We start from the raw sequence: 23,775 nt of genomic DNA on the forward strand, positions 1-23,775 counted from the left end.
ACAGAGGTTTCTAACGAGCTAAGGTGGGTGATCACAGCCTTTTTCCCGTGGTAGAGGAGTCTAAAACTAGAGGGCACACGTTTGAGGGGAAATATTTAAAGGGGGCCTAAGGGGCAAATTTTTCACACAGAGGGTAGTGCATATATGGAACAAGCTGCCAGAGGAGGTGGGTGAGATGGGACCCGAAAGGAACGTAGACAGATTCATGGATAGGAAAGATTTAGAAGGAAATGGGCCAAACGCAAGCAAATGGGACTTACTCAGGTGGACAACTTTGTTGGCATGGACAAACTGGGCCAAATGGCCTGTTTCCATGCTAACCCTTTGAGGACAGAGAATTCTAGAGCATTCTCGAGATAATACTCCCACACATCTCAGTTTTACCTGACTGGCCCCTACTCTTGTAACTATGTCCCCTCGTTTGAGAAAAGTTTCACCTCTTGGCACCAGAGAGAAATAGAAACAGAAGGCAAGGAAAATGGATCTTTACAAGTTTATTGGAATCTTTATATAAAATAAGACAAGCTGACATAAGCACATAGAGCATTAAGGGGAACGTAGATTGCATGCAGAAGTAAGCCCTGGGGAGATTGGTAGAGGTGGCACCAGGATTGGGTGGTGGTGTCTATGGCGATGTCTTACTCTGTCCTTGGAGATAGTGAAGGGCCCAGGGCTCCGGTACTGGTGGGGGAGGGTGGGGGTGAGGGAAAGGAAGGGTTGCCCAGTCCAGTTGGATGGAGTCTCTGGTGACACAACCGCAGGAACTCCCTCCTCCATTTCCCTCCTCATCTTCCGTCACCCCCAATATTTTTTCACCTGATAATTAACGCACAGTGCTTCTTCCTTCAAGGAGTATCCAGGACATCAGCTCCAGAGGCACCGAAGGGTGGGGAATTGGAAGAGGCGGCTGGGGAAGGAGTGCAAACCAGCTGATGGGCAGAAGATGCCCTCCTCTAATACCTCACCCACCAGGGATGCCAACCAACCATCAACAGATATGCCCACCTGCCAAAGACTAACATCTTCCTCACCCAATCTCTCTCAAGCCAGGGGTTGTCCTTGACGCCCACCCTGGTGAGCCAGGCATGTATAAGCTTCCAGACAGTGGCTTTCACCAGCCTGGTATCGAGGAAGGGACGGATGGTGATGGAGTCTGTGTGTGGAAGTTACACTGGCCTCTGCACTGAGCCAACCCCAGGATCAGTTTGTTGCCGCAAGTCCAAGAACCTTTGCAAACTCTAGATATCCCAGAAGGAATCTGGGTTGGGTTTTCCGGCACCACAGCCAAAGGGCCTCCTGGGTTGAGGTGCAGGGATCACTGGTGCCTGTATTCGAGTCTGAAGCCTCGGGAATTCTACCGCAACTTTGAAGGGGAGAGGAAGGAGAGAAGGAAGGCTCAACAGGAAGGCCAGGTTTTCTGGGAATTAAGGAGGGTTATCCAGGTAGAATTCATTCCCGGCGGTCTACAGGTCTGGTTGGAAGCTCCCAAGTCTGGGAATGTTGGAGATGGAGAGTGAGGCTTTATTTTGCCAACGCTTTTCCCGGCTGTGGCTCTTTTCCCCACGGGGACTGAGACATGAACCTCCCAGAGAAGACCCCTCCCTCCCCACCGAGCGTATCGGACTCGGCGTCCTGTCCCTTCACCGCCGTGCTGGGTCAGGGTCCATGAGGCAGGCAGGGTGAGGTGTGAGGAGGGGGCATTATGGGGGTGGAGGGGGTGATGGGAAGGGTGGGTGACGGGGAATGGTTGACAGGAGGGGGTAAATGGCCAGAAGGGCTGTAGGAGGGGATGATGGGAAGAGGTACAACAGTAGGGGATGATGGGAAGAGGTACAACAGTAGGGGCTGATGGGAAGGGGATTGGTAGTGGGCAATGGGAGAGGGCAAAATGGGAGAGGGCAAGGCAGAAGGGAGTGATGGGAAAGAGGTACAACAGGAGGGGATGATGGGAAGAGGTACAACAGGAGGGGATGATGGGAAGAGGTACAACAGGAGGGGATGATGGGAAGAGGTACAACATGACAGGATGATGGGAAGAGGTGCACCACAGGGGGATGATGGGAAGAGGTACAACGTGAGGGGATGATGGGAAGAGGTACAACATGACAGGATGATGGGAAGAGGTGCACCACAGGGGGATGATGGGAAGAGGTACAACGTGAGGGGATTGGTAGGGGCAACCATACAGGGGTGGTAGATGATGGGAAGAGGTACAACAGGAGGGGATGATGGGAAGAGGTACAACAGGAGGGGATGATGGGAAGAGGTACAACATGACAGGATGATGGGAAGAGGTGCACCACAGGGGGATGATGGGAAGAGGTACAACGTGAGGGGATTGGTAGGGGCAACCATACAGGGGTGGTAGATGATGGGAAGAGGTACAACAGGAGGGGATGATGGGAAGGGGCAGATTGGGAGGAGGTGTTGGAAACTGGGAGGGTGATGGCAGCTGGCAGGGGAGGTCAGAGCAGGGGGGACGGGTGGATGGGAAGGCTGGGGGTGAAGCACAAGGACGGGCTCCACAGGGTTACAGAGTGGGGACAATGATGAATGGGGCGAACCCTCAGGTTGGAGGAAGGAGCAATCATGGGATACACACCCGGAGTCCTTGAGGAACGGTTCACAAGCTGGTGACAGAGACCCTGTCGGAGACCAGTGGGGAGGGCGTGGCCGGGCTTTGATGGGACATTGGGTGAGTGGATGGGGCAAAACCCACCAATGAGGGGAAGTGGTCGCAGGTGCAGGTTTGGAGGCCACCGGTGGCAGAGGCCAGGTCACGGTTCTGGAGGTGACCCGTAGAACCTCCGACTCGGTGACACGCTGGGCTGGAATCGGAGAGTTCGAGGCTTCCGGAGACCGGGCGCCTGCAGAGTCCCAGCCGGTGATTTAGGTGCACGGGGTCCCCAGGACAAGGAGTGCAAGATCGAGTTTGCTGTGATGCACGTGGGGTCAGCAAGATCCCAGCCTCGGCTCCTGCCACGCAGATTTGGGCAGGGTGAGGGGGAACAGAACGTAAGGTGGGGGGGGGGGGGTGTTGGCTTTTCATCCCGCACTGATCCAGTAGCGCGGCCCATCCACCTCCTACCCTGGCATCTCTCCAGCGGTCGAAGGCAACACCAACACGATCGGGTGGGGCCACCGCTGCTAATCCTCGCCGCCACACAGCATCAGCAGCACCTTGCTGTAATCCCCCGACGTATCGCTCTAAGGATGAACACAGAGCAGGTGGTCCTTTTATTTTGTACTCAGATCCACACTCAGAGACCAGCGTGCAGCTCGAGATGACGCCATTCAGCCCAGTGGTATATTTTATCGATGCACCATAGAAAGCATCCTATCCGGATGCATCACGGCTTGGTACAGCAACTGCTCTGCCCAGGACCACAAGAAACTGCAGAGAGTTGTGGACACAGCCCAATGCGTCACAGACACCAGCCTCCCCTCCGTGGACTCTGTCTTTACCTCTCGCTGTCTTGGTGAAGCAGCCAGCATAATCAAAGACCCCACCCACCCGGGACATTCTCCCTTCTCTCCTCTCCCATCGGGTAGAAGATACAGGAGCCTGAGGGCACGTACCACCAGGCTCAAGGACAGCTTCTATCCTACCATGATAAGACTATTGAATGGTTCCCTTATCGTATAAGGTGGACTATGACCTCACGATCTACCTTGTGACCTTGCACCTTATTGCACTGCACTTTCTCTGTAGCTGTGACACTTTACTCTGTACTGTTATTGTTTTTACCTGTACTACCTCAATGCACTATGCACTCAATGTAACTGCACTGTGGAATGAATTGACCTGTACGATCGGTATGCAGGACAAGTTTTTCACTGTACCTCGGTACAAGTGACAATAATAAACCAATACCAATTTCACCAACGTTGACAGAGTTCCCCAACTGGTCCAGAAACCGCCCCCTCCCCCCACCCCTTTCTTTCCCCAAGTTTCTCCTGGTCCAACTCTGGAATGTTCCAACTGAACCCTCTTTCACCCCAGCAACTTGCTGTGGAGAAAACCTTGTCACCTCCTTTGAAAAGACGCTCGGACAGGTACAAGGATAGGGAAGGTTCAGAGGGATATGGGCAAAACGCGGGCAAATGGGCATCTCGGTCAGCATAGACCAGTTGGGCCGAAGGCCTGTTTCCATGCTGTCCGAATCCATGACTATGACTCCTCTCTGTGTAACACAGCATGGAAACAGGCCCTTCGGCCCAACCTGTCCATGGTGCCCACCAAGCTAGTCCCATTTGCCAATGTTTGGCCCATATCTCTCTAAGGTCCTCCTGTCCATGTACTTAAACCAAGTGCCTTTTAAATGTTGTTAATACACCTGCCTCAACCACTTCCTCCGGCAGCTCATTCCTTATACCCACCACCCTCTGCGTGAAGAAGTTGCCCCTCGTAACCCTATCAAATCTCTCCCCTCTCACCTTCAACCTACGTCCTTAAGTTTTTGGCTCCCCTTCGCTGGGAATCTGCACTCCGCTGGGCACCGACTCTTCTGCCACCTCGTTCCCTCCCCCATCAAAGCCCCTTTGGTAATCCTGAACACCTCCACTAAATCTCCCCTTAACCTTCTACCCCCCCCCCCCCAAGACGAACAATTCCAGCCACTCCTAGCATGGAGACAATGGACTGAATGGCCATTAATTTCTATGATCCCAGTCTCTGCCAAGCTTCCTCTATGAGCCTAGAATGGCAGGGGTCAGATGGGGAGGAGGGGTTGTGTAAACGTCCTCCAGGTACTAGTAAATTGGTAAATTGGTTTATTATTGGCAAGCACGGTAGTGTAGCAGTTAGCATAACACTATTACAGCGGCAGCGACCCGGGTTCAATTCCCACTGCTGTCTGTAAGGAGTTTGTACGTTCTCCCCATGTCTGCGTGGGTTTCCTCCGGGTGCTCCGGTTTCCTCCCACATTCCAAAGACGTACGGGTTAGGAAGTTGTGGGCATGCAATGTTGGTGCTGGAAGCGTGGCGACACTTGCGGGCTGCCCCCAGAACACTCTACGCAAAAGATGCATTTCACTGTGTGTTTCAATGTACATGTGACTAATAAAGAAATCTTATCTTATTATTGTCACACGTACCGAGGTACACTGTAAAACTTTGTTTTGCATGCCATCCATACAGATCATTTCATCACATCAGTGCATTGAGGTAGTACAAGGGAAAACAATAACAGAATGCAGAATAAAGTGTTACAGTTACAGAGAAAGTGCAGTGCAGGCAGACAATAAGGTGCAAGGTCATAACGAGGTAGATTGTGAGGTCAAGAGTCCATCTCATCGTATAAGGGAACGGTTCAATAGTCACAGTGGGATAGAAGCTGTCCTTGAGTCTGGTGGTACGTGCTTTCAGGCCTTTGTATCTTCTGCCCAATGGGAGAGGACAGAAGAGAGGATGTCTGGGGTGGGGAGGCCACTCAGCAATCACACACGTGCCAGCTCTCTGCCACGGCAACTCACCCAAATGCGATAGTCCCAGATCCCTTTGTGCGTCCACCAAATGGAGTAACTCTATACAGCTCAATAACCAAGCTACAGTGGGGAAGAGCAAACCCCTTTGAGCCCACTGGTACCCTCGCTGCAAATATCTACAACAGTCCTTCCACTCACTCACCACTTCAATCGAGACCAGCAGCGTTTCAGGGTGAATTTCTCAACCTTCATGTCAAACCCTGAGATCTCTCTTCCTTTAAGGTGTTCCTTAAAAACCACCCTTGGGTCATGGAGTCATTCCATTCCAGGGGCCAGTCAGCCCATCGAGTCCGTGCCAGCTCTCTACAGCAATCCAGTCAGTCCCAGTCCCCTGGAGGTTTTTGCGGAACGTAGAACAGTACAGAGCAGGAACAGGCCCTTCGGCCCATTGTGTCTGTGCTAACCATCAGCCACCGATTTACACTCATCCTACCCAAACCCATTTTATTCTCCCCACATTCCCATCCACTCCCCCCAGATTCTACCCCTCACCCACACCAGGGGTAATTTGCGGTGGTCAATTAACCCACCAACCCGCATGTCTTGTGGGAGAAAACTGGAGCCCTCCGGGGCAAACCCCCGCAGTCACAGGGAGAGCGTGCAAACTCCACACAGACAGCGGTGGAGATCGGGATCGAACCCGGGTCTCCGGGGCTGTGAGGCAGCGGCTCTCGGTGGCAGTGAGGGGCACGTCACGGTGCGGATGAGGTTTAAGGTCTGACACTTGCCTCGATGAAGGAGTAGAGTGACGTGTCGTACATCTGCTTGAACTCATGCCGGATGTTCATCAGGTCTATTTCGCTTCTGGACACCATGATCCTGATCAGAGTCCTGTCATCTGTCCCAGCTCCCTGGAAAACACACACAAGGTCAAAGTCAGAGGTAAACGGAAGCTGGATGCACATCAGAAGCAGCTGAACAGAAGCTCTCTGCACAATACGTTGGGGGTTCTGAAGGCAGCAGTGTGTACCGTCTACAAAATGCACTGTAGTTACTCACTCAGGGCACCTCCCAAACCCACCACCTCTCCCACCAACAAGGACAAGGGCAGTAGAGGCAGGTAAAGAAGGCATATGGCATGCCTGCCTTTATTAGTCGAGGCACTGAGTTCAAGAGTCAGGAAGTTATGTTGCAGCTTTATAAAACTCTGGTTAGGCTGCATCTGGAGTATTGCATTCAATTCTGCTTGCCCTATTACAGGAAGGATGTGGAGGCTTTGGAGAGGGTGCAGAAGAGGTTCACCGAGATACTGTGTGGATTAGAGGGCAGGTGCTATAAGGAGAGGTTGGACAAACTTGGGTTGTTTTCACTGGAGCAGCTGAGACTGAGGGGAGACCCTATAAGATTATTGGAAGGGTAGATAGAATAGACAGCCTGTATGTTTCTCCCCCGGGGTTGAAATGTCTAATACCAGAGGGCATGCATTTAAGGTGTGAAGGAGAAAGGAGATGTGGGGGGCAAGTATTTTACACAGAGAGCGGTGGGTGCCTGGAATTTGCTGCCAGGGGTGGTGGTGGAGGCAGATACGATAGAGGCATTTAAGAGGCTCTTTGGTAGACACATGCATGTGCAGAGAATGGAAGGATATGGATCATATGCAGAGGGGATTAGGTGTCATTAGCTTAACAACACCACGGCAACACAGGCACAACATCGTGGGCTGAAGGGCCTGTTCCTGTACTGTCCTGTGTTCTGCGTTCTATGTCAAACACCGCCATCTGCAGGTTCCCCTCCACACTGCCGGCCATCCTGACTTCGGAATATCTCGCCAGTCCTTCATTGGCACTGGGTCTAAATCCTGGAACCCCCCTCCCTCCCCAACACCACTGTGGGAGAACCTTCTCCATAAGGACTTCACCAAGGCGCTGGTTTAACCAGTGGGGTCTAGTCAGCTCCAGTGAGTAGGTTCTACCATGCAGAGCAAGTCCGGGTCGAACCTTGGCTCTGTCTATCTATCAAAATATTAATTCTTTCCACCATCAGCAGACAGTGGCTGCAGTGTGCACCATCCACAAATATTTCCACACCACCCCTCCCCCCCGACCCCCAGTCCCCTATCAGCTAGCTTCTTCCCCTCCCCTGCCTACTCCATCTGTCCACCACCCACACACCCCTCCCACTGGGTCCCCTCCCCCCCCACTGCTCCCATCTGCCCTCCCCACCTCCCTCACTTGGTTCTGTGCCCCACCTTCTATCAGACTCCTATCAGACTCCACCACCATCATTGTACCTTCTCGAGGACAATAAATGGCTGTGGCCAGACCCCAAGATTTAAGAAGGATGGGGTATAATTCTCCTCCAAGTGCAATGGAACATTTAAAGTTTTGAATAGTGCAGACTTTTGCATAATTCAATGAGATGAACTGAATTTTGTACTTTACCTTCATGGACTTGTATAACCTCTCGGCAAAGAACGAAGGTTTGTTCTTGATGGAACGCACTAGGAGACAGAGAGAAAGAAAGGAAAAATTGGACACAGCACAATTTGTACGACATCAGACTGTACCTTTATCGTCTAAAAATCCCCAACGCCGGACTGAATTTATCTCGTTGAATCTGAATTACAATTGGGTGATCCAATGAGAACTCTCAAACGGAAATCTGGCGGAGAGAAAGTTGCGGGAAACTAAGAAACATTCAGACCACGTGACCATTCTTCAAAGGAGCTGGCACTGTTAATGGGCAGAGTGGCCACCACTGATTCCATGTGAGGCAGAGGAGAGAAAACCTAACGTTACATGATAAGGTGGGAGGTAATGCGTTTTTGGGACATCAAATCCTAACAGGACACGTAGAATGGCGGGGACCGAGGGAGCGTCGATGTACAGAGGGATCCTGGGATCGAGTCCATAGCTCCCTGGACGTGGCGATACAGCTGGACCAGGCAGTGAAGAAGGCATTCGGCATGTTTGCCTTCATTGGCCGAGGCCTTAAGTACAAGAGTTGGGATGTCACGTTACAGCTGTATAAAACATCGGTCAGGCCGCACTTGGAGTACATAGAACAGTACAACACAGTACAGGCCCTTCGGCCCACCATGTTGTGCCGACCTATATAAACCTACTCCATGATAAATCTAACCCTTCCCTCCTACACAGCCCATAACCCTCCATTTTCCTTACACCCATGTGCCTATCTAAGAGTCTTTAAATATCCCTATTGTATCAGCCTCTACCCCCACCCCCGGCAGTGTGTTCCAGGCACCCACCACTCGCTGTGTAAAGAACCTACCTCTCCCTTAAACTTTCCTCCTCTGACCTTAAACTGATGTCCTCTGGTATTGGCCTTTGCTGCCCTGGGGATAAGGTGCTGGCTGTCCACTCTATCTATGCCCCTCATAATCTTATCCACCTCTATCAAGTCACCTCTCATCCTCTGTCGCTCCAAAGAGAAAAGCCCTAGCTCGCCCAACCTATCCTCATAAGACATGTTCTCCAATCCTGGAAGCATCCTGGTAAATCTCCTCTGCACCCTCTCTAAAGCTTCCCCATCCTTCTATAATGAGGTGACCAGAATTGAACACAATACTCTAAGTACTGTGTTCAGTTCTGGTCACCACACTACAGGAAGGATGGGGTAGCATTAGAGAGAATGGAGAAGAGATTCACTAGGATCTTGCCTGGACTGGAGGGCTGTGGTTATAAAGAGACATTGGATAGACTGAGGGGTGAACATAAAATCATGAGGGGTATAGATGGGGTAGATAGTCAGAGTCCTTTTCCGAGGGTGGGGGAGTCTGAGGGCATAGGTTTAAGGTGAGAGGGGATGTTTAAAGGGGATCAGAGGGGCAAGTTTTTCCACACAGAAGGTGACGAGTATATGGAACAAGCTGCCTGAGATCAAGGAAGAAGCTGATACAAATGAAATTAAAAGGCATTTGGACGGGTATTTCGACAGGAAAGGTGGTGAGGGGTATGGGCTAATGCAGGCATATGGGAGTAGATTAGATAGGCATGGACAAATTGGGATGAATTCAACAACTTCAGATAACCAGCCGTTCCTCTTTGTGCTGGGTGACCAGTTTTGATGCAAGGCCATCCAGCTGTAACATTGACTCAATTCCTCCCTCCACAGATGCTGCCTGACCTGCTGAGTGTTTCCAGCAATCTCTGTTCTTATGTCAGGTTCCCAGCATCTGCGGTTTGTTTGCCTTTCGACCACACACGAGGTTGTTCGCGAGGACTCACCGATCGCAATCAGCCCGCTCATGAGGTCTCCAGACATCTCGTTCTTGATGGCCTGCTCGATATCCTTGTTGGTTAGTTTAATGTAATCCTGAAAAACTGAAAGGAGTTCAGGCCTGTGAATCGTCAGTCAACGTGGGTCAGTGAGCATTAGAGTTGGGAAGTCACGTTGCAGCTGTATAAAACTCTGGTTAGGCTGCCCTTGGAGCACTGTGTGCAGTTCTGGTCGCCCCATTACAGGAAGGATGTGGAGGCTCTGGAAAGGGTGCAGAAGAGGTTCACCAGGATGCGGCCTGGATTAGAGAGTATGAATGAAAAGGAGAGGTTGGACGAACTTGGGTTGTTTTCTCTGGAGCGTCGGAGGCCGAAGGGAGACCTGATGGAAGTTTATAAAATTATGAGAGGCAGAGATAAATAGACAGCCAGAATCTTCACCCCAGGGTAGAAATGTCAAGCACTGGAGAACTTGCATTTAAGTTCAGAGGGCGGAAGTTCAAAGGAGATGTGCGGGGCAAGTTTTTTTTACACACGAGAGTGGTGGGTGCCTGGAGCGGTGGTGGTGGAGGCAGATACAATAGAGGTGTTTAAAGAGGCTGTTAGATAGTTACATGAATATGCAGGGAGTGGAGGGATGTGGATCACGTGCAGGCAGAAGAGATTTAGTTTAATTTGGCATCATGGTCGGTAAAGACATCGTGGGCCGAAGGGCCTATTCCTGTACTGCTCTACTGTTATGACGTTGCCTTCTGCACGGGCCCATGTCCCACTGGGGAGAGGAGAGTCACCGGGATATCGTCTGGGATGGGAGGTTTCACTCATGATGTGAGGTGGGAGAGGCTGGGGTTGTTTTCCCAGGAGCAGACGAGGCTGAGGGAGAACATGATGGAGGTGTACAAAATTACAAGGGGCGTAAATAGGGCAGATAGTCGGAAACTTTACCCCATGATAGAAATGTCTGAATTGGTAATTGGTTTATTATTGTCACATGTACCAAGATACAGTGAGGTTAAGTTAATTGTACAATAATAAAATTATTCCCAGCAGTTAGAATGTTAGGAAAGTGTGAAGGTAGATAAGGGTGAGATCATTTGATGCCTCTATACTACTCGTGATAAATGCTTGCTCTCACATTATCCTCATACAAACTGGCACACTGCAGATTTGTTTCATTGAGTTTGTTTCATTGAGACGTACGGGTTAGGAAGTTGTGGGCGTGCTACGTTGGCGCCAGAAGCGTGGAGACACTTGCGGGCTGCCCCCCAGAACACTCTATGCAAAAGATGCATTTCACTGTGTGTTTCGATGTACGTGTGACTAATAAAGATATCTTACCATTTGCATGCATGCTATCCAGACAGATTATTCCATACATTGAGGTAGTACAAGGGAAAACAATAACAGAATACAGAATAAAGCGTTACAGTTACAGAGAAAGTGCAGTGCAGGCAGACAATAAGGTGCAAGGGCCATGATGAGGTAGACTGCGAGATCAAGGGTTCATCTTTAACGTACAGGAGGTCTTACGACGGCGGGATAGAAGCTGTCCTCAAGCCTGGTGGTACATACTTTCGGGCTTTTGCACGGAGCCAGAAGGCGCAGGTTTGAGGAAAGGGATAAGAGGTTCAGAGGTGACCTGAGGAAGAGACTTTTTTCCTCCAATGGGTGGTTGGGATTTGGAGCGCATTGCCTGAGGGGGTGGTGGAGGCAGAGACCCTCACAGCATTTAAGAAGCATCTGAATGAACACTCAAATCACCAAGACTCAGTAAGCTACAGATTAGGTGCAAGCAAATGGGATTGGTGTAGATAGGTACTCGATGGTCAGAATGGTCACAATGGGCCGAAGGGCCTGCTTCTGTGCTGGTTAACTCCAGGTGCCACCAGCATTTCCCTAGCGCCCTTCACGATGTTAAACATCCCGAGACGCTTCACAAGGGCAAACAAGGCTTGTGGGAGGTGTTGGGATGGTTGAGCAAAGGTTTGGCCAAAGAGGGAGGTTTGGAGGGGTGGATTTTTGGAAGAGTAGATTACAGGAGGGGAGTTCCAGAGCTTGGGGCCACGGCAGCTGAAGGCACGGCCACCAGCAGGGGGGAGTGGGGACAGGGGAAGGAGAGCTTCATGGAGGATCCAGAGGGTGAAGGAGGGAGGAGATCCTGGAGGTTGTAGGGGAGGTCGAAACCAGAGAGAGGGTCGAAACTGCAGGGGTCCAACAGTGGTGGAGGCTGAGCTAGCAAGGTGGGCACGGGCAGATTCTAGGAGGAGGGAAGGAGGGAGGAGGGGGGAGAGGGGAGGGGGAGAGAGGGAGGGAGAGGAAGGGGGAGAGGAGGGGGAGAGGGGGAGAGGGAGGGACGCAGAGAGGGATGGAGGGAGGGAGGGACAGAGAGAGGGAGGGACGGACAGGGAGGGACGGACGGAGGGATGGATAGATGGAGGGAGGACAGACGAATGGAGGACAGGGACGGAGGGAGGTCCAGAGGGAGGGATGGAAGGGATGGAGGGAGGGATGGACGGAGGGAGGGATGGACGGAGGGACGGACAGAGGGAGGTCCGGATAGAGGGAGGAACGGACGGAGGGAGGGAGGGAGGGAGCAGGTGGAGAGTGGGCTGTCACAGAGCCCAAGGTGAGCGGCACGGAGACGTTGGGGCGCAGACAGAGTCGGGGATCCTACGGGTCCGGTGAGGGACATCCACAGCCGGCGTTGATGAAACTCACCCCTCCTGAGGTGGGCGTAGCTCCTGGTGCACAGGATGCTGATGAACTTGGACTCCATGGAGGCAGATTCCTCATCACTGGAGCTGCATAATTCCTGGGAATCAGAGGGCATTGGAATTATATCCGTGTCCGCAGAATCGGAGAGACGCCTATTCAACTGCTCCGGTGTTCTCTCCCGAATTCTCGTCTCCCACCACCCCCCGTCTCCCCCCCAACCCTTTCCATTGCTTTCTCCCTGTGTATGATCTTCAGATGCATGGAGACCACTTACCCCAAGCATTCCCTGAGGAGTGAAGGCCCACACTGTCTCTGCTCCTAGGGGAAAGACCTTCTCCCGAGTTCCCCATGCGATCCGTGATTTGCTTTGGATGCCCGCTGATTGTGGTCCCACACAGATGAGGAACCTCCTCCACATCTCCCACCCTTCCAAACCTCCCATGACCACACTGACATCACCCACCCTCAACCTCCTCCTTCTACGGCAGGGACTGTCTCTAGTCCGCGCTGAAGCCTGGTACGGCAATTCCAACACACTGGAATGCCAGAGGCTGCAGCGAGCAATGGACACAGCCCAGTCCATCACAGGTACAGCCCTCCCCACCACTGACAGCATCGACAGGAGGCGCTGCCTCAAGACGGCGGCATCGATCATCAAGGACCCCCACCATCCAGGCTGTGCCACCTTCTTGCAGCTACCACCGGGCAGGAAGTACAGAAGTCTGAAGTCCCACACCACCAGGTTCAGGAACAGCTACTTCCTTTCACGGTACGGTACTTCAGGCACGGTAGTGTAGCAGTTAGCGTAACGCTTTACAGTGCCAGCGACCCGGGTTCAATTCCGGCCGCTGTCTGTAAAGAGTTTGTACGTTCTCCCCGTGTCTGTGTGGGTTTCCTCCGGGTGCTCCGGTTTCCTCCCACATTCCAAAGACGTACGGGTTAGGAAGTTGTGGGCATGCTACGTTGGCGCAGGAAGCGTGGCGACTCTTGCGGGCTGCCCCCAGAGCACTCTATGCAAAAAATGCATTTCACTGTGCGTTTCGATGTACATGTGACTAATAAAGATCTTAAAAAAAAACCAACAGGTTCTTGACCCGACCTGCACAACCCTAACCCCACCTCAGCAATGGGACACCACGGACCACCTCTCGCACTGCCGTGGACTTGTCTCTGGTTGTGTCTTTTGTTTTGCACTAATGTCTTGTTTTGCAGAGTCATTTTTTCTTCACTGTCTTGTATAATTCATGTATAAATTTGTATAATCTTGTATAAATTTGTATAAATTGTGCATTTGTGAATAAATTTGTATAATTTATGTATAGATTTGTATAATTTACACACAAATTATGTATAAATTTGTATAATTTGTGTAATTGATATTCTGTGTGTTGTCTGTTTCTCATTGCACCTGTACCTCACCCTACTTGTGCCCATGGCAATAAACTTGACCTTCCGCCCAATCCTGGATTCTCTGTCACCTGGAGTGCTGCGGGAATGGCTGCTCTGGAAGGGGCTCCCAGCAAATTCCTAACCCTGGCCGTTTCATTGCCTTGAGTCAGGAAACTATTTTATGAAAACAATCCGAAGTTCCTTAGCTACAACAGAGCCCAGTTCCGGGGCCCACATTGAGTGTCAAGGCCTTACTTATAACAATGTAAAGCAGGCCTTTCAGCCCGTTGGTCTGTGCCAGCTCTCAGTAACGCAATCCCATCTGTCCCATTTCTCTCCTTATTTCCCTGTCGCCCTGCACCTCTCTCTCACACACACAGCTCCTCCCCTTTGAGCCTTACGCTAAGCGGCAATTAACCTACCCACAGGTCAGTGGGAGGGACCCAGAGCATCCAGGGAGAACACACAGGGAGAACGTGCAAACTCCACACAGACAGGAGGTCAGGAGTGAACCCATATCCACCTTCCTTACCACTTAGGAGGAGGTCGTTCAGCCCATCGAGTCTATCCTGGCTCGCAGAGCAGTCCTGGTCCTCCACTAATTTTCCCCGGGACCTCTTCTCCCCACACTCCCATCAACTTTCTAGGGGTGACTTCTGAAGGTGTACAAGATCATGAGGGGCATGGATGGGGTGAATGTGCTCAGTCTTTTTCTCAGGGAAAGGGAATCAAAAATTAGAGGGCATAAGTTTAAAGTGAGAGGGATTTAAAAGGGACCTGAGGGGAAACTTCTTCACCCAGAGGGTGGTCCGTATATGGAACAAGCTGCCAGAGGAAGGGGTTAAGGCAGGTACAGTAACAATATTTAAAATGTACTTGGACAGGTACATGGATGGGAAAGGTTTAGAGGGATGTGGGCCAAACGTGGGCAAATGGGACAAGCTTAGATGGGGATCTGGGTCGGCATGGATCAGTTGGGCTGAAGGGCCTGTTTCCACACTGTTTTACCTCCCCCAGATTCTGAGACTCATCCACATACTAGGAGAAATTTACAGCGGTCAATCAACCCAGCGACCCGCACATCTTTGGGATGTGGGAGGAAACCGGAGCACCCTGTGTAAACTCACGGAGTCACAGGGAGAATGTGCAAACTCCACACAGACAGCGGCGGAGGTCAGGATCGAACCCGGGTCTCTGGAGCTGTGAGGCAGCGGCTCTACCTGTGATGCCAGCATTAGGCCTGCGAGAGTAGGTCAAGACCTTCCTGGAGGGTTCCAGAGACTTCAGATCCATGCAAAGACTGGAGATGGTGAGATTGCTCTTCTGTGAGCCATTCAGACTGAAGGAGATTTAATTGAGACTTACACAATCACAAGGATTTCAATGAGCGGTGTGTGGGTCAGTCACCAGAGTGACGGGAAGCAGAAAATAGGGATGTGAGATACAGCCCCTGGCTCCCTCACAATGCACAGGAAGCTGCAGAGAGTAGTGGACTCAGCCCAAAACATCACAGGCACATCCCTCCCCACCATCAGTAGTATCTACAGAAGCTGCCTCAAGAAAGCAACATCCATCATCAAAGATCCCCTCCATCCGGGCCGCGCCATCTTCTTGCAGCTACCATCGGGCAGGAGGCATAGAAGCCTGAAGTCCCACACCACCAGGTATCACCCCTATCTCCCTAAGTTCACCAGCCAGATGCCGACTGCAATTAATTTGGAGAATTACACACGCCCAGTCACTCAACCTCAAAACTAACTCCCTAAATCCCTAAGACAAGAGACAATGGTTTATGGAATTGCCTGATGTCAGGAACTTGGAGGAGGAGAAATGTAGACCAGAAGTAATTGGTTTAAATATTAAAAACTCAACCAGGCACGATTTACTTCAAAACCCACAGCCGGTGTATGCTTTTCACACTCAGTCTTGGCACAGCACCAGTTATTGTCCATCCCAAATTGCCCCTAAACTGAGGGTAAATTTAAGGATGAGGTCTGGAAGAAGAAAGTGTCAATTGTTCTCCTTGGAGTAGGAAAGGCTCCAAGGTTTAATCAAGAGAGAGGGGAAGGATTAGTAGGAACCTGAGAGGCAACTTTTTCACCCAGAGGGTGGTCCGTATATTGAATGAGCTGCCAGAGGAAGTGGTTGAGGCAGGTACATTAACAACATTTAAAAGGAACTTGGATAAGTACATGGATAGGAAAGGTTTCGAGGGATTTGGGCCAAACACGGGCAAATGGGACTAGCTTAGATGGGCATCTCAGTCAGTACCGACCAGTTGGGCTGAAGGGCCTGTTTCCCTGCTGTATGTCTCTATGACTCTTAGAGCTTTTCACAACCATCATAGATTACCATAAAGGACATTAGTGAACCTTGTGAGATATAGTGACAATCTGGTTTGGTGGTCGCGGTTACTGAGACTACTTTTTTATATTGTGTGCATTTCTGGTCGCCCCATTACGGGAAGGATGTGGAGACTGAGGAGAGGGTGCAGAAGAGGTTCACCAGGATGCTGCCTGGATTAGAGGGTATGAGCTACGAGGAGAGGTTGGACAAACTTGGGTTGTTTTCTCTGGAGCGTCAGAGGCTGAGGGGAGACCTGAGAGAGGTTTTTAAAATTATGAGAGGCCGGTATTAGGGTAGACTATGAGGGTAGACAGTCAGAATCTTTTCCCCAGGGTAGAAATGTCAAACACCAGAGGACGTGCTTTTAAGGTTAGAGGGAGGAAGTTTAAAGGTGATGTGAGGGGCAAGTTCTGTACGCAGAGAGTGGTCGGTGCCTGGGATGGGTCACCGGGGGTAGTAGTGGAAGTGGGCAGTTTGGTGCAGTTTAAGAGGCTTTTATACAGACACATGAACATAAAGGGACTGGAGGGATGTGGATGATACACAGAAGGAGGGCATTTAGTCTAAATTGGCATCAAGATCGGCACAACATCGTGGGCTGAATGGCCTCCAGTGCCGGACTGCTCTTTGTTCCTGATTTACGTAATTATTTAATTTAAATTCCCCAGCTGCTGTGGTGGGATTTGAACTTGTAACCAGTGACCTCACCACAAGTCCCTTGTGCCCTTGGTGACGCAAGAATAAATGCCTTACATGGACTTACCAGATAGCCCGTTATAAGCTGGCACGGTTGGCATAGAGAAAGGAGATAAAAGAGAGACAGTACTAATGTGACAGACACAATTCAACTGCCAGACAGGAAGACAGAGCGACAGACGTAGCACCTTACAGAACATTCCAGAACAGGCTGCACAACTGATTTTCGGTAAACACTGTTAACAGTTCAGGAAACAGGATCTGCATTGTGCAGAGCAAGTTCCCACTAATGTTATAGTCATAACCAGATCATCAGTTCCAGAAAGGTATTTTGGACCAGGACCTCGTGGTCTTCTAAATGCTGCATGGGACTTACGGGGAGCTGAGAGGCAGAGGGGACCTCAAAACATCCCATCCAGGAAACACCACCTCAGATAGTGTGGCGCTCACCTGACACTATCGCACTGACTGCGCTCCCCCTCCAACAGGACACACGGGGGGGGGGGCAGAGAACAGACGGGGGGGGGGAAGAGCGAGCGAGAGAGAGAGAGGGGGAGAGAGAGAGCAAGCGAGCGAGAGAGATGGACGGAGACACAGAGAGACAGAACAGACAGTCAGAGAGACAGAGAGAGACAGAGACAGAGAGAGAGAGGGAGAGAACAGAGAGAGAGAGACAGAGAGGCAGAGAGACAGAGAGAGAGACAGTAAGAGAGAGAGAGGGGCAGAGAGACACACAGAGATATAGAATATATAAAGAGGAGAGAGAGAGAGACAGGCAGAGAGAGAAACACACACAGAGATATAGAGAGAGATATATATAGAAAAAGAGTAGAGAGAGAAAGAGATGGAGAGAAAGAGAGAGAGACAGAGAGGCAGAGAGACAGAGAGAGAGACAGAGAGAGAGAGAGACAGAGAGGCAGAGAGACAGAGAGAGAGACAGAGAGAGAGAGAGAGAGAGACAGAGAGGCAGAGAGACAGAGAGAGAGAGAGAGACAAAGAGGCAGAGAGACATACACAGAGATGTAGAGAGAGAGATATATAGAGAAAGAGTAGAGAGAGAAAGATGGAGAGAAAGAGAGAGAGAAAGAGGGAGAGGGGGAGAGAGAACAGGGGGAAGAGAGAGAGAGAGGTGGGGGGCGAGAGAGACAGATTGAGAGAGAGAGAGAGAGAGAGGAGAGAGAGAGGAGAGAGAGAGATTCATTTCAACCGTGACTGACATTGATCTACCACTGTCCTTGTTTCTCCTCTGCTGACGGCACACTCAGAGGGAGAGTTTCGATGAACAAATCCATTCAAAGAATAATAAGAAAAAGGATGTGTTTTCTCTGAAGCCACAGACAGATCAACCAATGATTCCCAGAGTCTGTTCTGTCCTGACCACAACGTCTGAAACCTAAGGCTCTGCGCACCGGCCACAGGGTGTAGGACACTTGCAGAATAAACGACAGTGGTGGTTGAGTGGGGATGACAAACGGCGAGGGGTTGAATAAAACAGACGTCACTTCTAATAAAGAGTAACATCACCCCCTGCTGAAAGGAAAGCAGAGAGTGCTGGAAACAGTGTCTGTGAAGAGAGGAACGGTACTAACCAGGAGTCTCAGCCCTCAAGTGTTGACTGTTTATCTCCCCTCAGACGCTGCCTGACCTGCTGAGTGTTTCCAGCATTTTTTGTTTTTATTTTGGATTTCTGGCATCTGCAGGTTTTGTTTAATCATTCCCCCCCTTCTGCTTTTATTTTGGCTCCCTGGTGTAAATTCTACCTGCTGGACAGTTTTGGTACCTTTGCATCTTCTGCTGCACGGGCTAGATCTGCTTCTCCCTCCTCTCGATTGGCCTACCGCGAGGGAAGTAGAAAGCAAAGGCATCAGACAGATGTTACGGCAACATCAACAACCACCTGCATTCGTGTAGCACCCGTCAACAAAGCAAAACCTCCCGAGGGTCTTTAACAGGAATCTCATCAGGTGAAGCTCTGACAGAGGGCCAAGGTTGGAGATACCACGAAGGGACCTAGAACCAAGACAGGATGTGTTAAGGAAGGGGGGGTGGGGGGGGGAAGGTGGAACGGATTAGGGAGGGACATTGAGAAAGCTGAAGGCAGCACTGCGAAAGGTGGAGGGAGGGAATTTGGGGACAGCCATGAGGCCAGAATTGGGGGCAGCGTAAAGATTCCGAGTGATTGGAGGAAGCCACGGAAATAGGGAAGGGTGAGGGGGAGGAGAGATCTGAAAACAAGGACCAGGAAATATTGTATAAACAGTAACAATTGTGAGGTGTTGCACTTTGGGAGGTCAAATATAGAGGGACTACACTGTTAATGCCAGGACCCTTAACAGCAATGTACAGAGGGGTCTTGGAGTCCAAGTCCTCAGCTCCCTGAAAGTGGCTGCACAGGTTGATAGGGTGGTAACGAAGGCGTACGGCACGCTTGCCTTTATTTGCCGAGGAAGTTATGTTGCAGTTTTATAAAACTCTGGTTAGGTGAGGCTACATCTGGAATATTGCATTCAATTCTGTTTGCCCCATTTTTGGAAGGATGTGAAGGCTTTGGAGAGGGTGCAGAAGAGGTTCACCAGGATGCTGCCTGGATTAGAGGGCATGAGCTATAAGGAGAGATTGGACAAACTTGGGTTGTTCTCTCTGGAGCGGCGGAGGCTGAGGGGAGACCTGATAGAGGTTTATAAGATTATGAGAGGCATAGATATAGATAGAATCTTTTCCCCAGGGTGGAAATATCTAAAACCAGAGGGTATGCATTTAAGGTGAGAGGGGGTAAGTTCAAAGGAGATGTGTGGGGTAATTCTTTTGCACACAGTGGTGGGTGCCTGGAATGCGCTGCCAGGGGTGGCGGTGGAGGCAGATACGATAGGGGCATTTAAGAGGCTCTTAGATAGGTACAGGAATGTGTAGAGAATGGAGGGATATGGATCATGTGCAGGTAGAAGGGACTAGGTGTCATTAGTTTAATTAGTTCAGCACAACATCAGGGCCCTGAAGGGCCTGTACTGTTCTATGTTCTATCACTGCTGTCCAGTAGACCATGAGCTCACTGCTGGGTCTGAGGTGCTGATCTTCAAACATCGTATCTCAGGGGCATCCAAAGACTGTGAAGGTGGAAGCGAACTTCCTGCCTTTCCTGAAGCAAAGGTTCTGTAAGGTTCTCGTTAGCTCTCACCCAGATACACAGCCATCAGCTCTGGGTCCCAGACCTCTGCAGAGCCTGACCGCAGTGTAAATTCACCACAGTAACATCAGGGCGATCCCTGTTCCCTTAGAAGCCTAAATGGATGAACTTAGTGAAGTGGTGAACAACTCGATAGGGGAGAGGTGTTGGGTTGACAGAAAATGTTTTACAATGGGCCAAATGTGCACTGTGTCCAGAGATGCTGATTTACTGCACAGGAGGATGTCATTCAGCTTATCGAGACTGGTTAGTGAGGGAAGAGTTGGACCAAGGCACCAGTGTAAACCCAATTCCAAAGCAGTAGCACTCATCCCACAGGTCTTCATGCCCCTCATACCTGGATTAGGGAAATGAGGAATCTCTTGAAGTGACCGGAAGTATCAGAACTCACATCATCCTCTAAACTGGTGTGATAGGCTGCAGAGGAAACAGAACAGCAAATATGATAAAGTAACACCAGTGAAAGACTGCATGGAGATCTCTCTCTCCCCCTCTCTCTCTCACTTGAACTGGAAGCTGGGAGCAACCACCCAGCCCTTTGAACCTGCCCTGCCATTAAATCAGACCATGGCTGATCCAATTATAATCTCAATTCCTCATTCCCACAGTAACCTTTCACCCCCTCCCCACGCTTATCAAGAATCCATCCCCGCCTGCCTAAAAAATATTCAAAGACTTTGCTTCCACTGCCCTTTGAGGAGGAGAGTTGCAAGGACTCACTACCCCAAGAGAGAAATTTTAACTCTTTGTTGTTTTAAATGGGTGACCCCTTATTTTGAAAAGCCAGCTCTAATATTTAAATTCTCCCATCGGGCAGAAGATACAAAGGCTTGAAAGCACGTACCACCAGGCTCAAGGACAGCTTCTATCCCACTGTTATAAGACTATTGAACGGTTCCCTAGTATGATATGATGGACCCTTGACCTCAATTTACCTCGTTATGACCTTGCACCTTATTGTCTGCCTGCACTGCACTTTCTCTGTAGCTGTAACACTTTATTCTGCATTCTGTTATTGCTTTTCCCTTGTACTACCTCAATACACTGATGTAATGAAATGATCTGTATGGACGGCATGCAAGACAAGTCTTTCACTGTACCTCGGTACATGTGACAGTAATAAACCAATTCCAATATCCAACCTGTAAAGGTCCCTCGGGATCTTCGTTTCAATCAAGTCCGAAACTCCAGCCTGTTCAAATTTTCCTCACTAGCACCTTGGCCCTTTCTCCGTAGACTTGCCAACTTTCCCTCACTGAATACTGGTTCAGTTCCCTCCTGACATCAACAGTGGGACCTGCCTCTACCACATGTGCAAGCGGTGAGCTCCAGATACCAACCACATTGCGTTAAAGTGATTTTCCTCTGAGACTGAACAGTCAGACAGCACAGAAACAGGCCCTTCGACCCACCACATCCCTGCTGACCTTTGTGCCCATCTACACCAATCCCATTTGCCCGCATTAGGACCATATTCTTCTATGCCTTGTCTATTGAAGTGTCTGTCTAAATGCCTCTTAAATGCAGTGATTGTATTGGATTCCCCCACCTCCTCTGGCAGTGTGTTCCAGATATCAACCACTCTCTGTGTAAAAAACTTACCCCTCAGATCCCCTTTAAACCTCTGTCCTCTCACCTTAAACCTCTGCCCTCGTGTTATCGACACCCCTACCATGGGAAACAGATTCTGACTGTCTACCCTATCTGTCCCTCTCATAATCTTGTCCACCTCTATCAGGTCACCCCTCAGCCTCCTTCGCTCCAGGGAAAACAAGCCCAGCCTGCGCAATCTCTCCCCGTAACTGAAATCCTCCAATCCAGGCAACGTCCTGGGGAATCTCCTCTGCACCTTCTCCATCGCAACCACATCCTTCCTACGGTGTGGTGACCAGAACTGCACACCTGTTATTCTCAGCCCCTTGATTTTCTACCCGTGATTCCTCGTCCTCAAACCCCTCAAACAATTGGCACAGGTCCACTCTGTCCAAACCCTTTATCATTTTGTATATTATCATCAAATCTTCCTCTGGTCTTTTCATCTCTGAAGGAAACAGCCTCAGCCTCTCTAATCTATCCTTTTAATTGTCATCCCTCATCCCAGCTATCATTCTGGCAAATCTTTCCCAGACCCTCTCTAACATCCGCAAACACAAGATGGAGTACAGGAAGGAGATAGAGAGCCCAGTGGCACAGTGTCAAGACAACAACCTCTCCCTCAACGTCAGCACAACAGAAGAGCTGGTCATTGAAAGAGTATGTTCTGGAACTTTTGAAAAACATTAGGATAGATAAGTCACCAGGGCCAGACAGGATATATCCAAAGTTATTATGGGAAGCGAGGGAAGAGATTGCTGTGCCTTTGGCGATGATCTTTGCATCCTCTCTGGCCACAGGAGTAGTTGCAGAAGATTGGAGGGTGGCAAATGTTGTTCCTTTAAGAAAGGGAGTAGGGATAACCCTGGGAATTACAGACCAGTGAGTCTTACTTCAGTGGTGGGCAAATTACTGGAGCAGATTCTTACAGACAGGACTTATGGGCATTTGGAAAAGCATAGGCTGATTAGGGACAGTCAGCATGGCTTTGTGAGGTGCCTCACGAGCCTGATTGAATTCTTTGAAGATGTGACAAAGCACATTGATGAAGGTAGAGCTGTGGATGTGGTGTACCTGGATTTTAGTAAGGCGTTTTCTAGGGTTCCTTATCAAACCTTATGGAAGGCTCATCCAGAAAGTCAGGAGCCATGGGATCCAGGGAAACTTGGCTGTGTGGATTCGGAATTGGCTCGCTCATAGAAGACAGAGGGTGGAGGTAGATGGAGTGTATTCTGCCTGGAGGTCGGTGACCAGTGGTGTTCCGCAGGGATCTGTTCTGGGACCCCTGTTCTTTGTGATTTTTATAAATGACTTGGATGAGGATGTGGAAGGATGGGTTAGTAAATTTGCTGATGACATGAAGGTTGGTGGTGTTGTGGATAGTGTAGAAGGTTGCTTTAGATTACAACAGGACATTGATAGGATGCAGAGCTGGGCTGAGAAGTGGCAGATGGAGTTCAACCCAGAAAAGTGTGAAGTGATACATTTTGGAAGATCGAATTTGAAGGCAGAATACAAGGTTAATGGCAGTGCACACTGTAAGGTTAGTAGTGTGGAGGGACAGAGGGATCTTGGGGTCCACACCCATAGATCCCTCAAGGTTGCCACGCAGGTCGATGGTGTATGGTGTGTTGGCCTTCATTAGTCGGGGTAATGAGTTCAAGAGCTGCGAGGTGATGTTGCAGCTGTACAAAACTCTGGTCAGACCACACTTGGAGTATTGTGTTCAGTTCTGGTCGCCTCATTATAGGAAGGATGTGGAAGCTTTAGAGAGGGTGCAGAGGAGATTTACCAGGATGCTGCCTGGATTGGAGAGCATGTCTTATGAGGATAGGTTGAGTGAGCTCGGGCTTTTCTCTTTGGAGAGAAGGAGGATGAGAGGCGATCTGATAGAGGTGAACAAGATGATAAGAGGCATAGATCGAATGGACAGTCAGAGACTTTTTCCCAGGGCAACAATGGCTAACACGAGGGGACATAATTTTAAGATGACTGGAGGAAGGTATGAGGGGAATATCAGAGGTAAGTTTTTTACACAGAGAGTGGTGGGTGCGTGGAACGCACTGCCAGCAGAGGTTGTGGGGGCAGATACATTAGGGACATTCAAGCGACTCCTAGATAGACACATGAATGATAGAGAAATGGAGGGCTATGTGGGAGGGAAGGGTTAGATAGATCTTAGAGCAG

General features: G+C 50.1%; 1 protein-coding gene across 2 annotated transcripts in view; it reads right to left on the reverse strand.

Moving 5' to 3' along the window:
* Nucleotides 1-477: 477 nt before the first annotated feature.
* The window catches only part of anxa6 (annexin A6), an 80,304-nt gene continuing 57,006 nt past the window's right edge, over nucleotides 478-23,775 (reverse strand). The window contains exons 19-26 of one of the 2 annotated variants that reach the window (XM_052013804.1): nucleotides 20,333-20,412; nucleotides 18,592-18,645; nucleotides 16,879-16,896; nucleotides 12,384-12,477; nucleotides 9,675-9,770; nucleotides 7,869-7,927; nucleotides 6,216-6,338; nucleotides 2,257-3,207 (exon numbers count right to left, since the gene is read on the reverse strand). In XM_052013804.1, the coding sequence (XP_051869764.1) occupies nucleotides 3,148-3,207; nucleotides 6,216-6,338; nucleotides 7,869-7,927; nucleotides 9,675-9,770; nucleotides 12,384-12,477; nucleotides 16,879-16,896; nucleotides 18,592-18,645; nucleotides 20,333-20,412 (584 nt within the window). In that variant the 3' untranslated portion in view covers nucleotides 2,257-3,147. Of the gene's footprint in view, nucleotides 3,208-6,215; nucleotides 6,339-7,868; nucleotides 7,928-9,674; nucleotides 9,771-12,383; nucleotides 12,478-16,878; nucleotides 16,897-18,591; nucleotides 18,646-20,332; nucleotides 20,413-23,775 lie in introns of both variants that reach the window. The other variant, XM_052013805.1, reaches the window with a different exon arrangement.

This window comes from Pristis pectinata, chromosome 4, assembly GCF_009764475.1.
Source record: "Pristis pectinata isolate sPriPec2 chromosome 4, sPriPec2.1.pri, whole genome shotgun sequence".
Lineage (NCBI taxonomy): Eukaryota > Metazoa > Chordata > Chondrichthyes > Rhinopristiformes > Pristidae > Pristis > Pristis pectinata.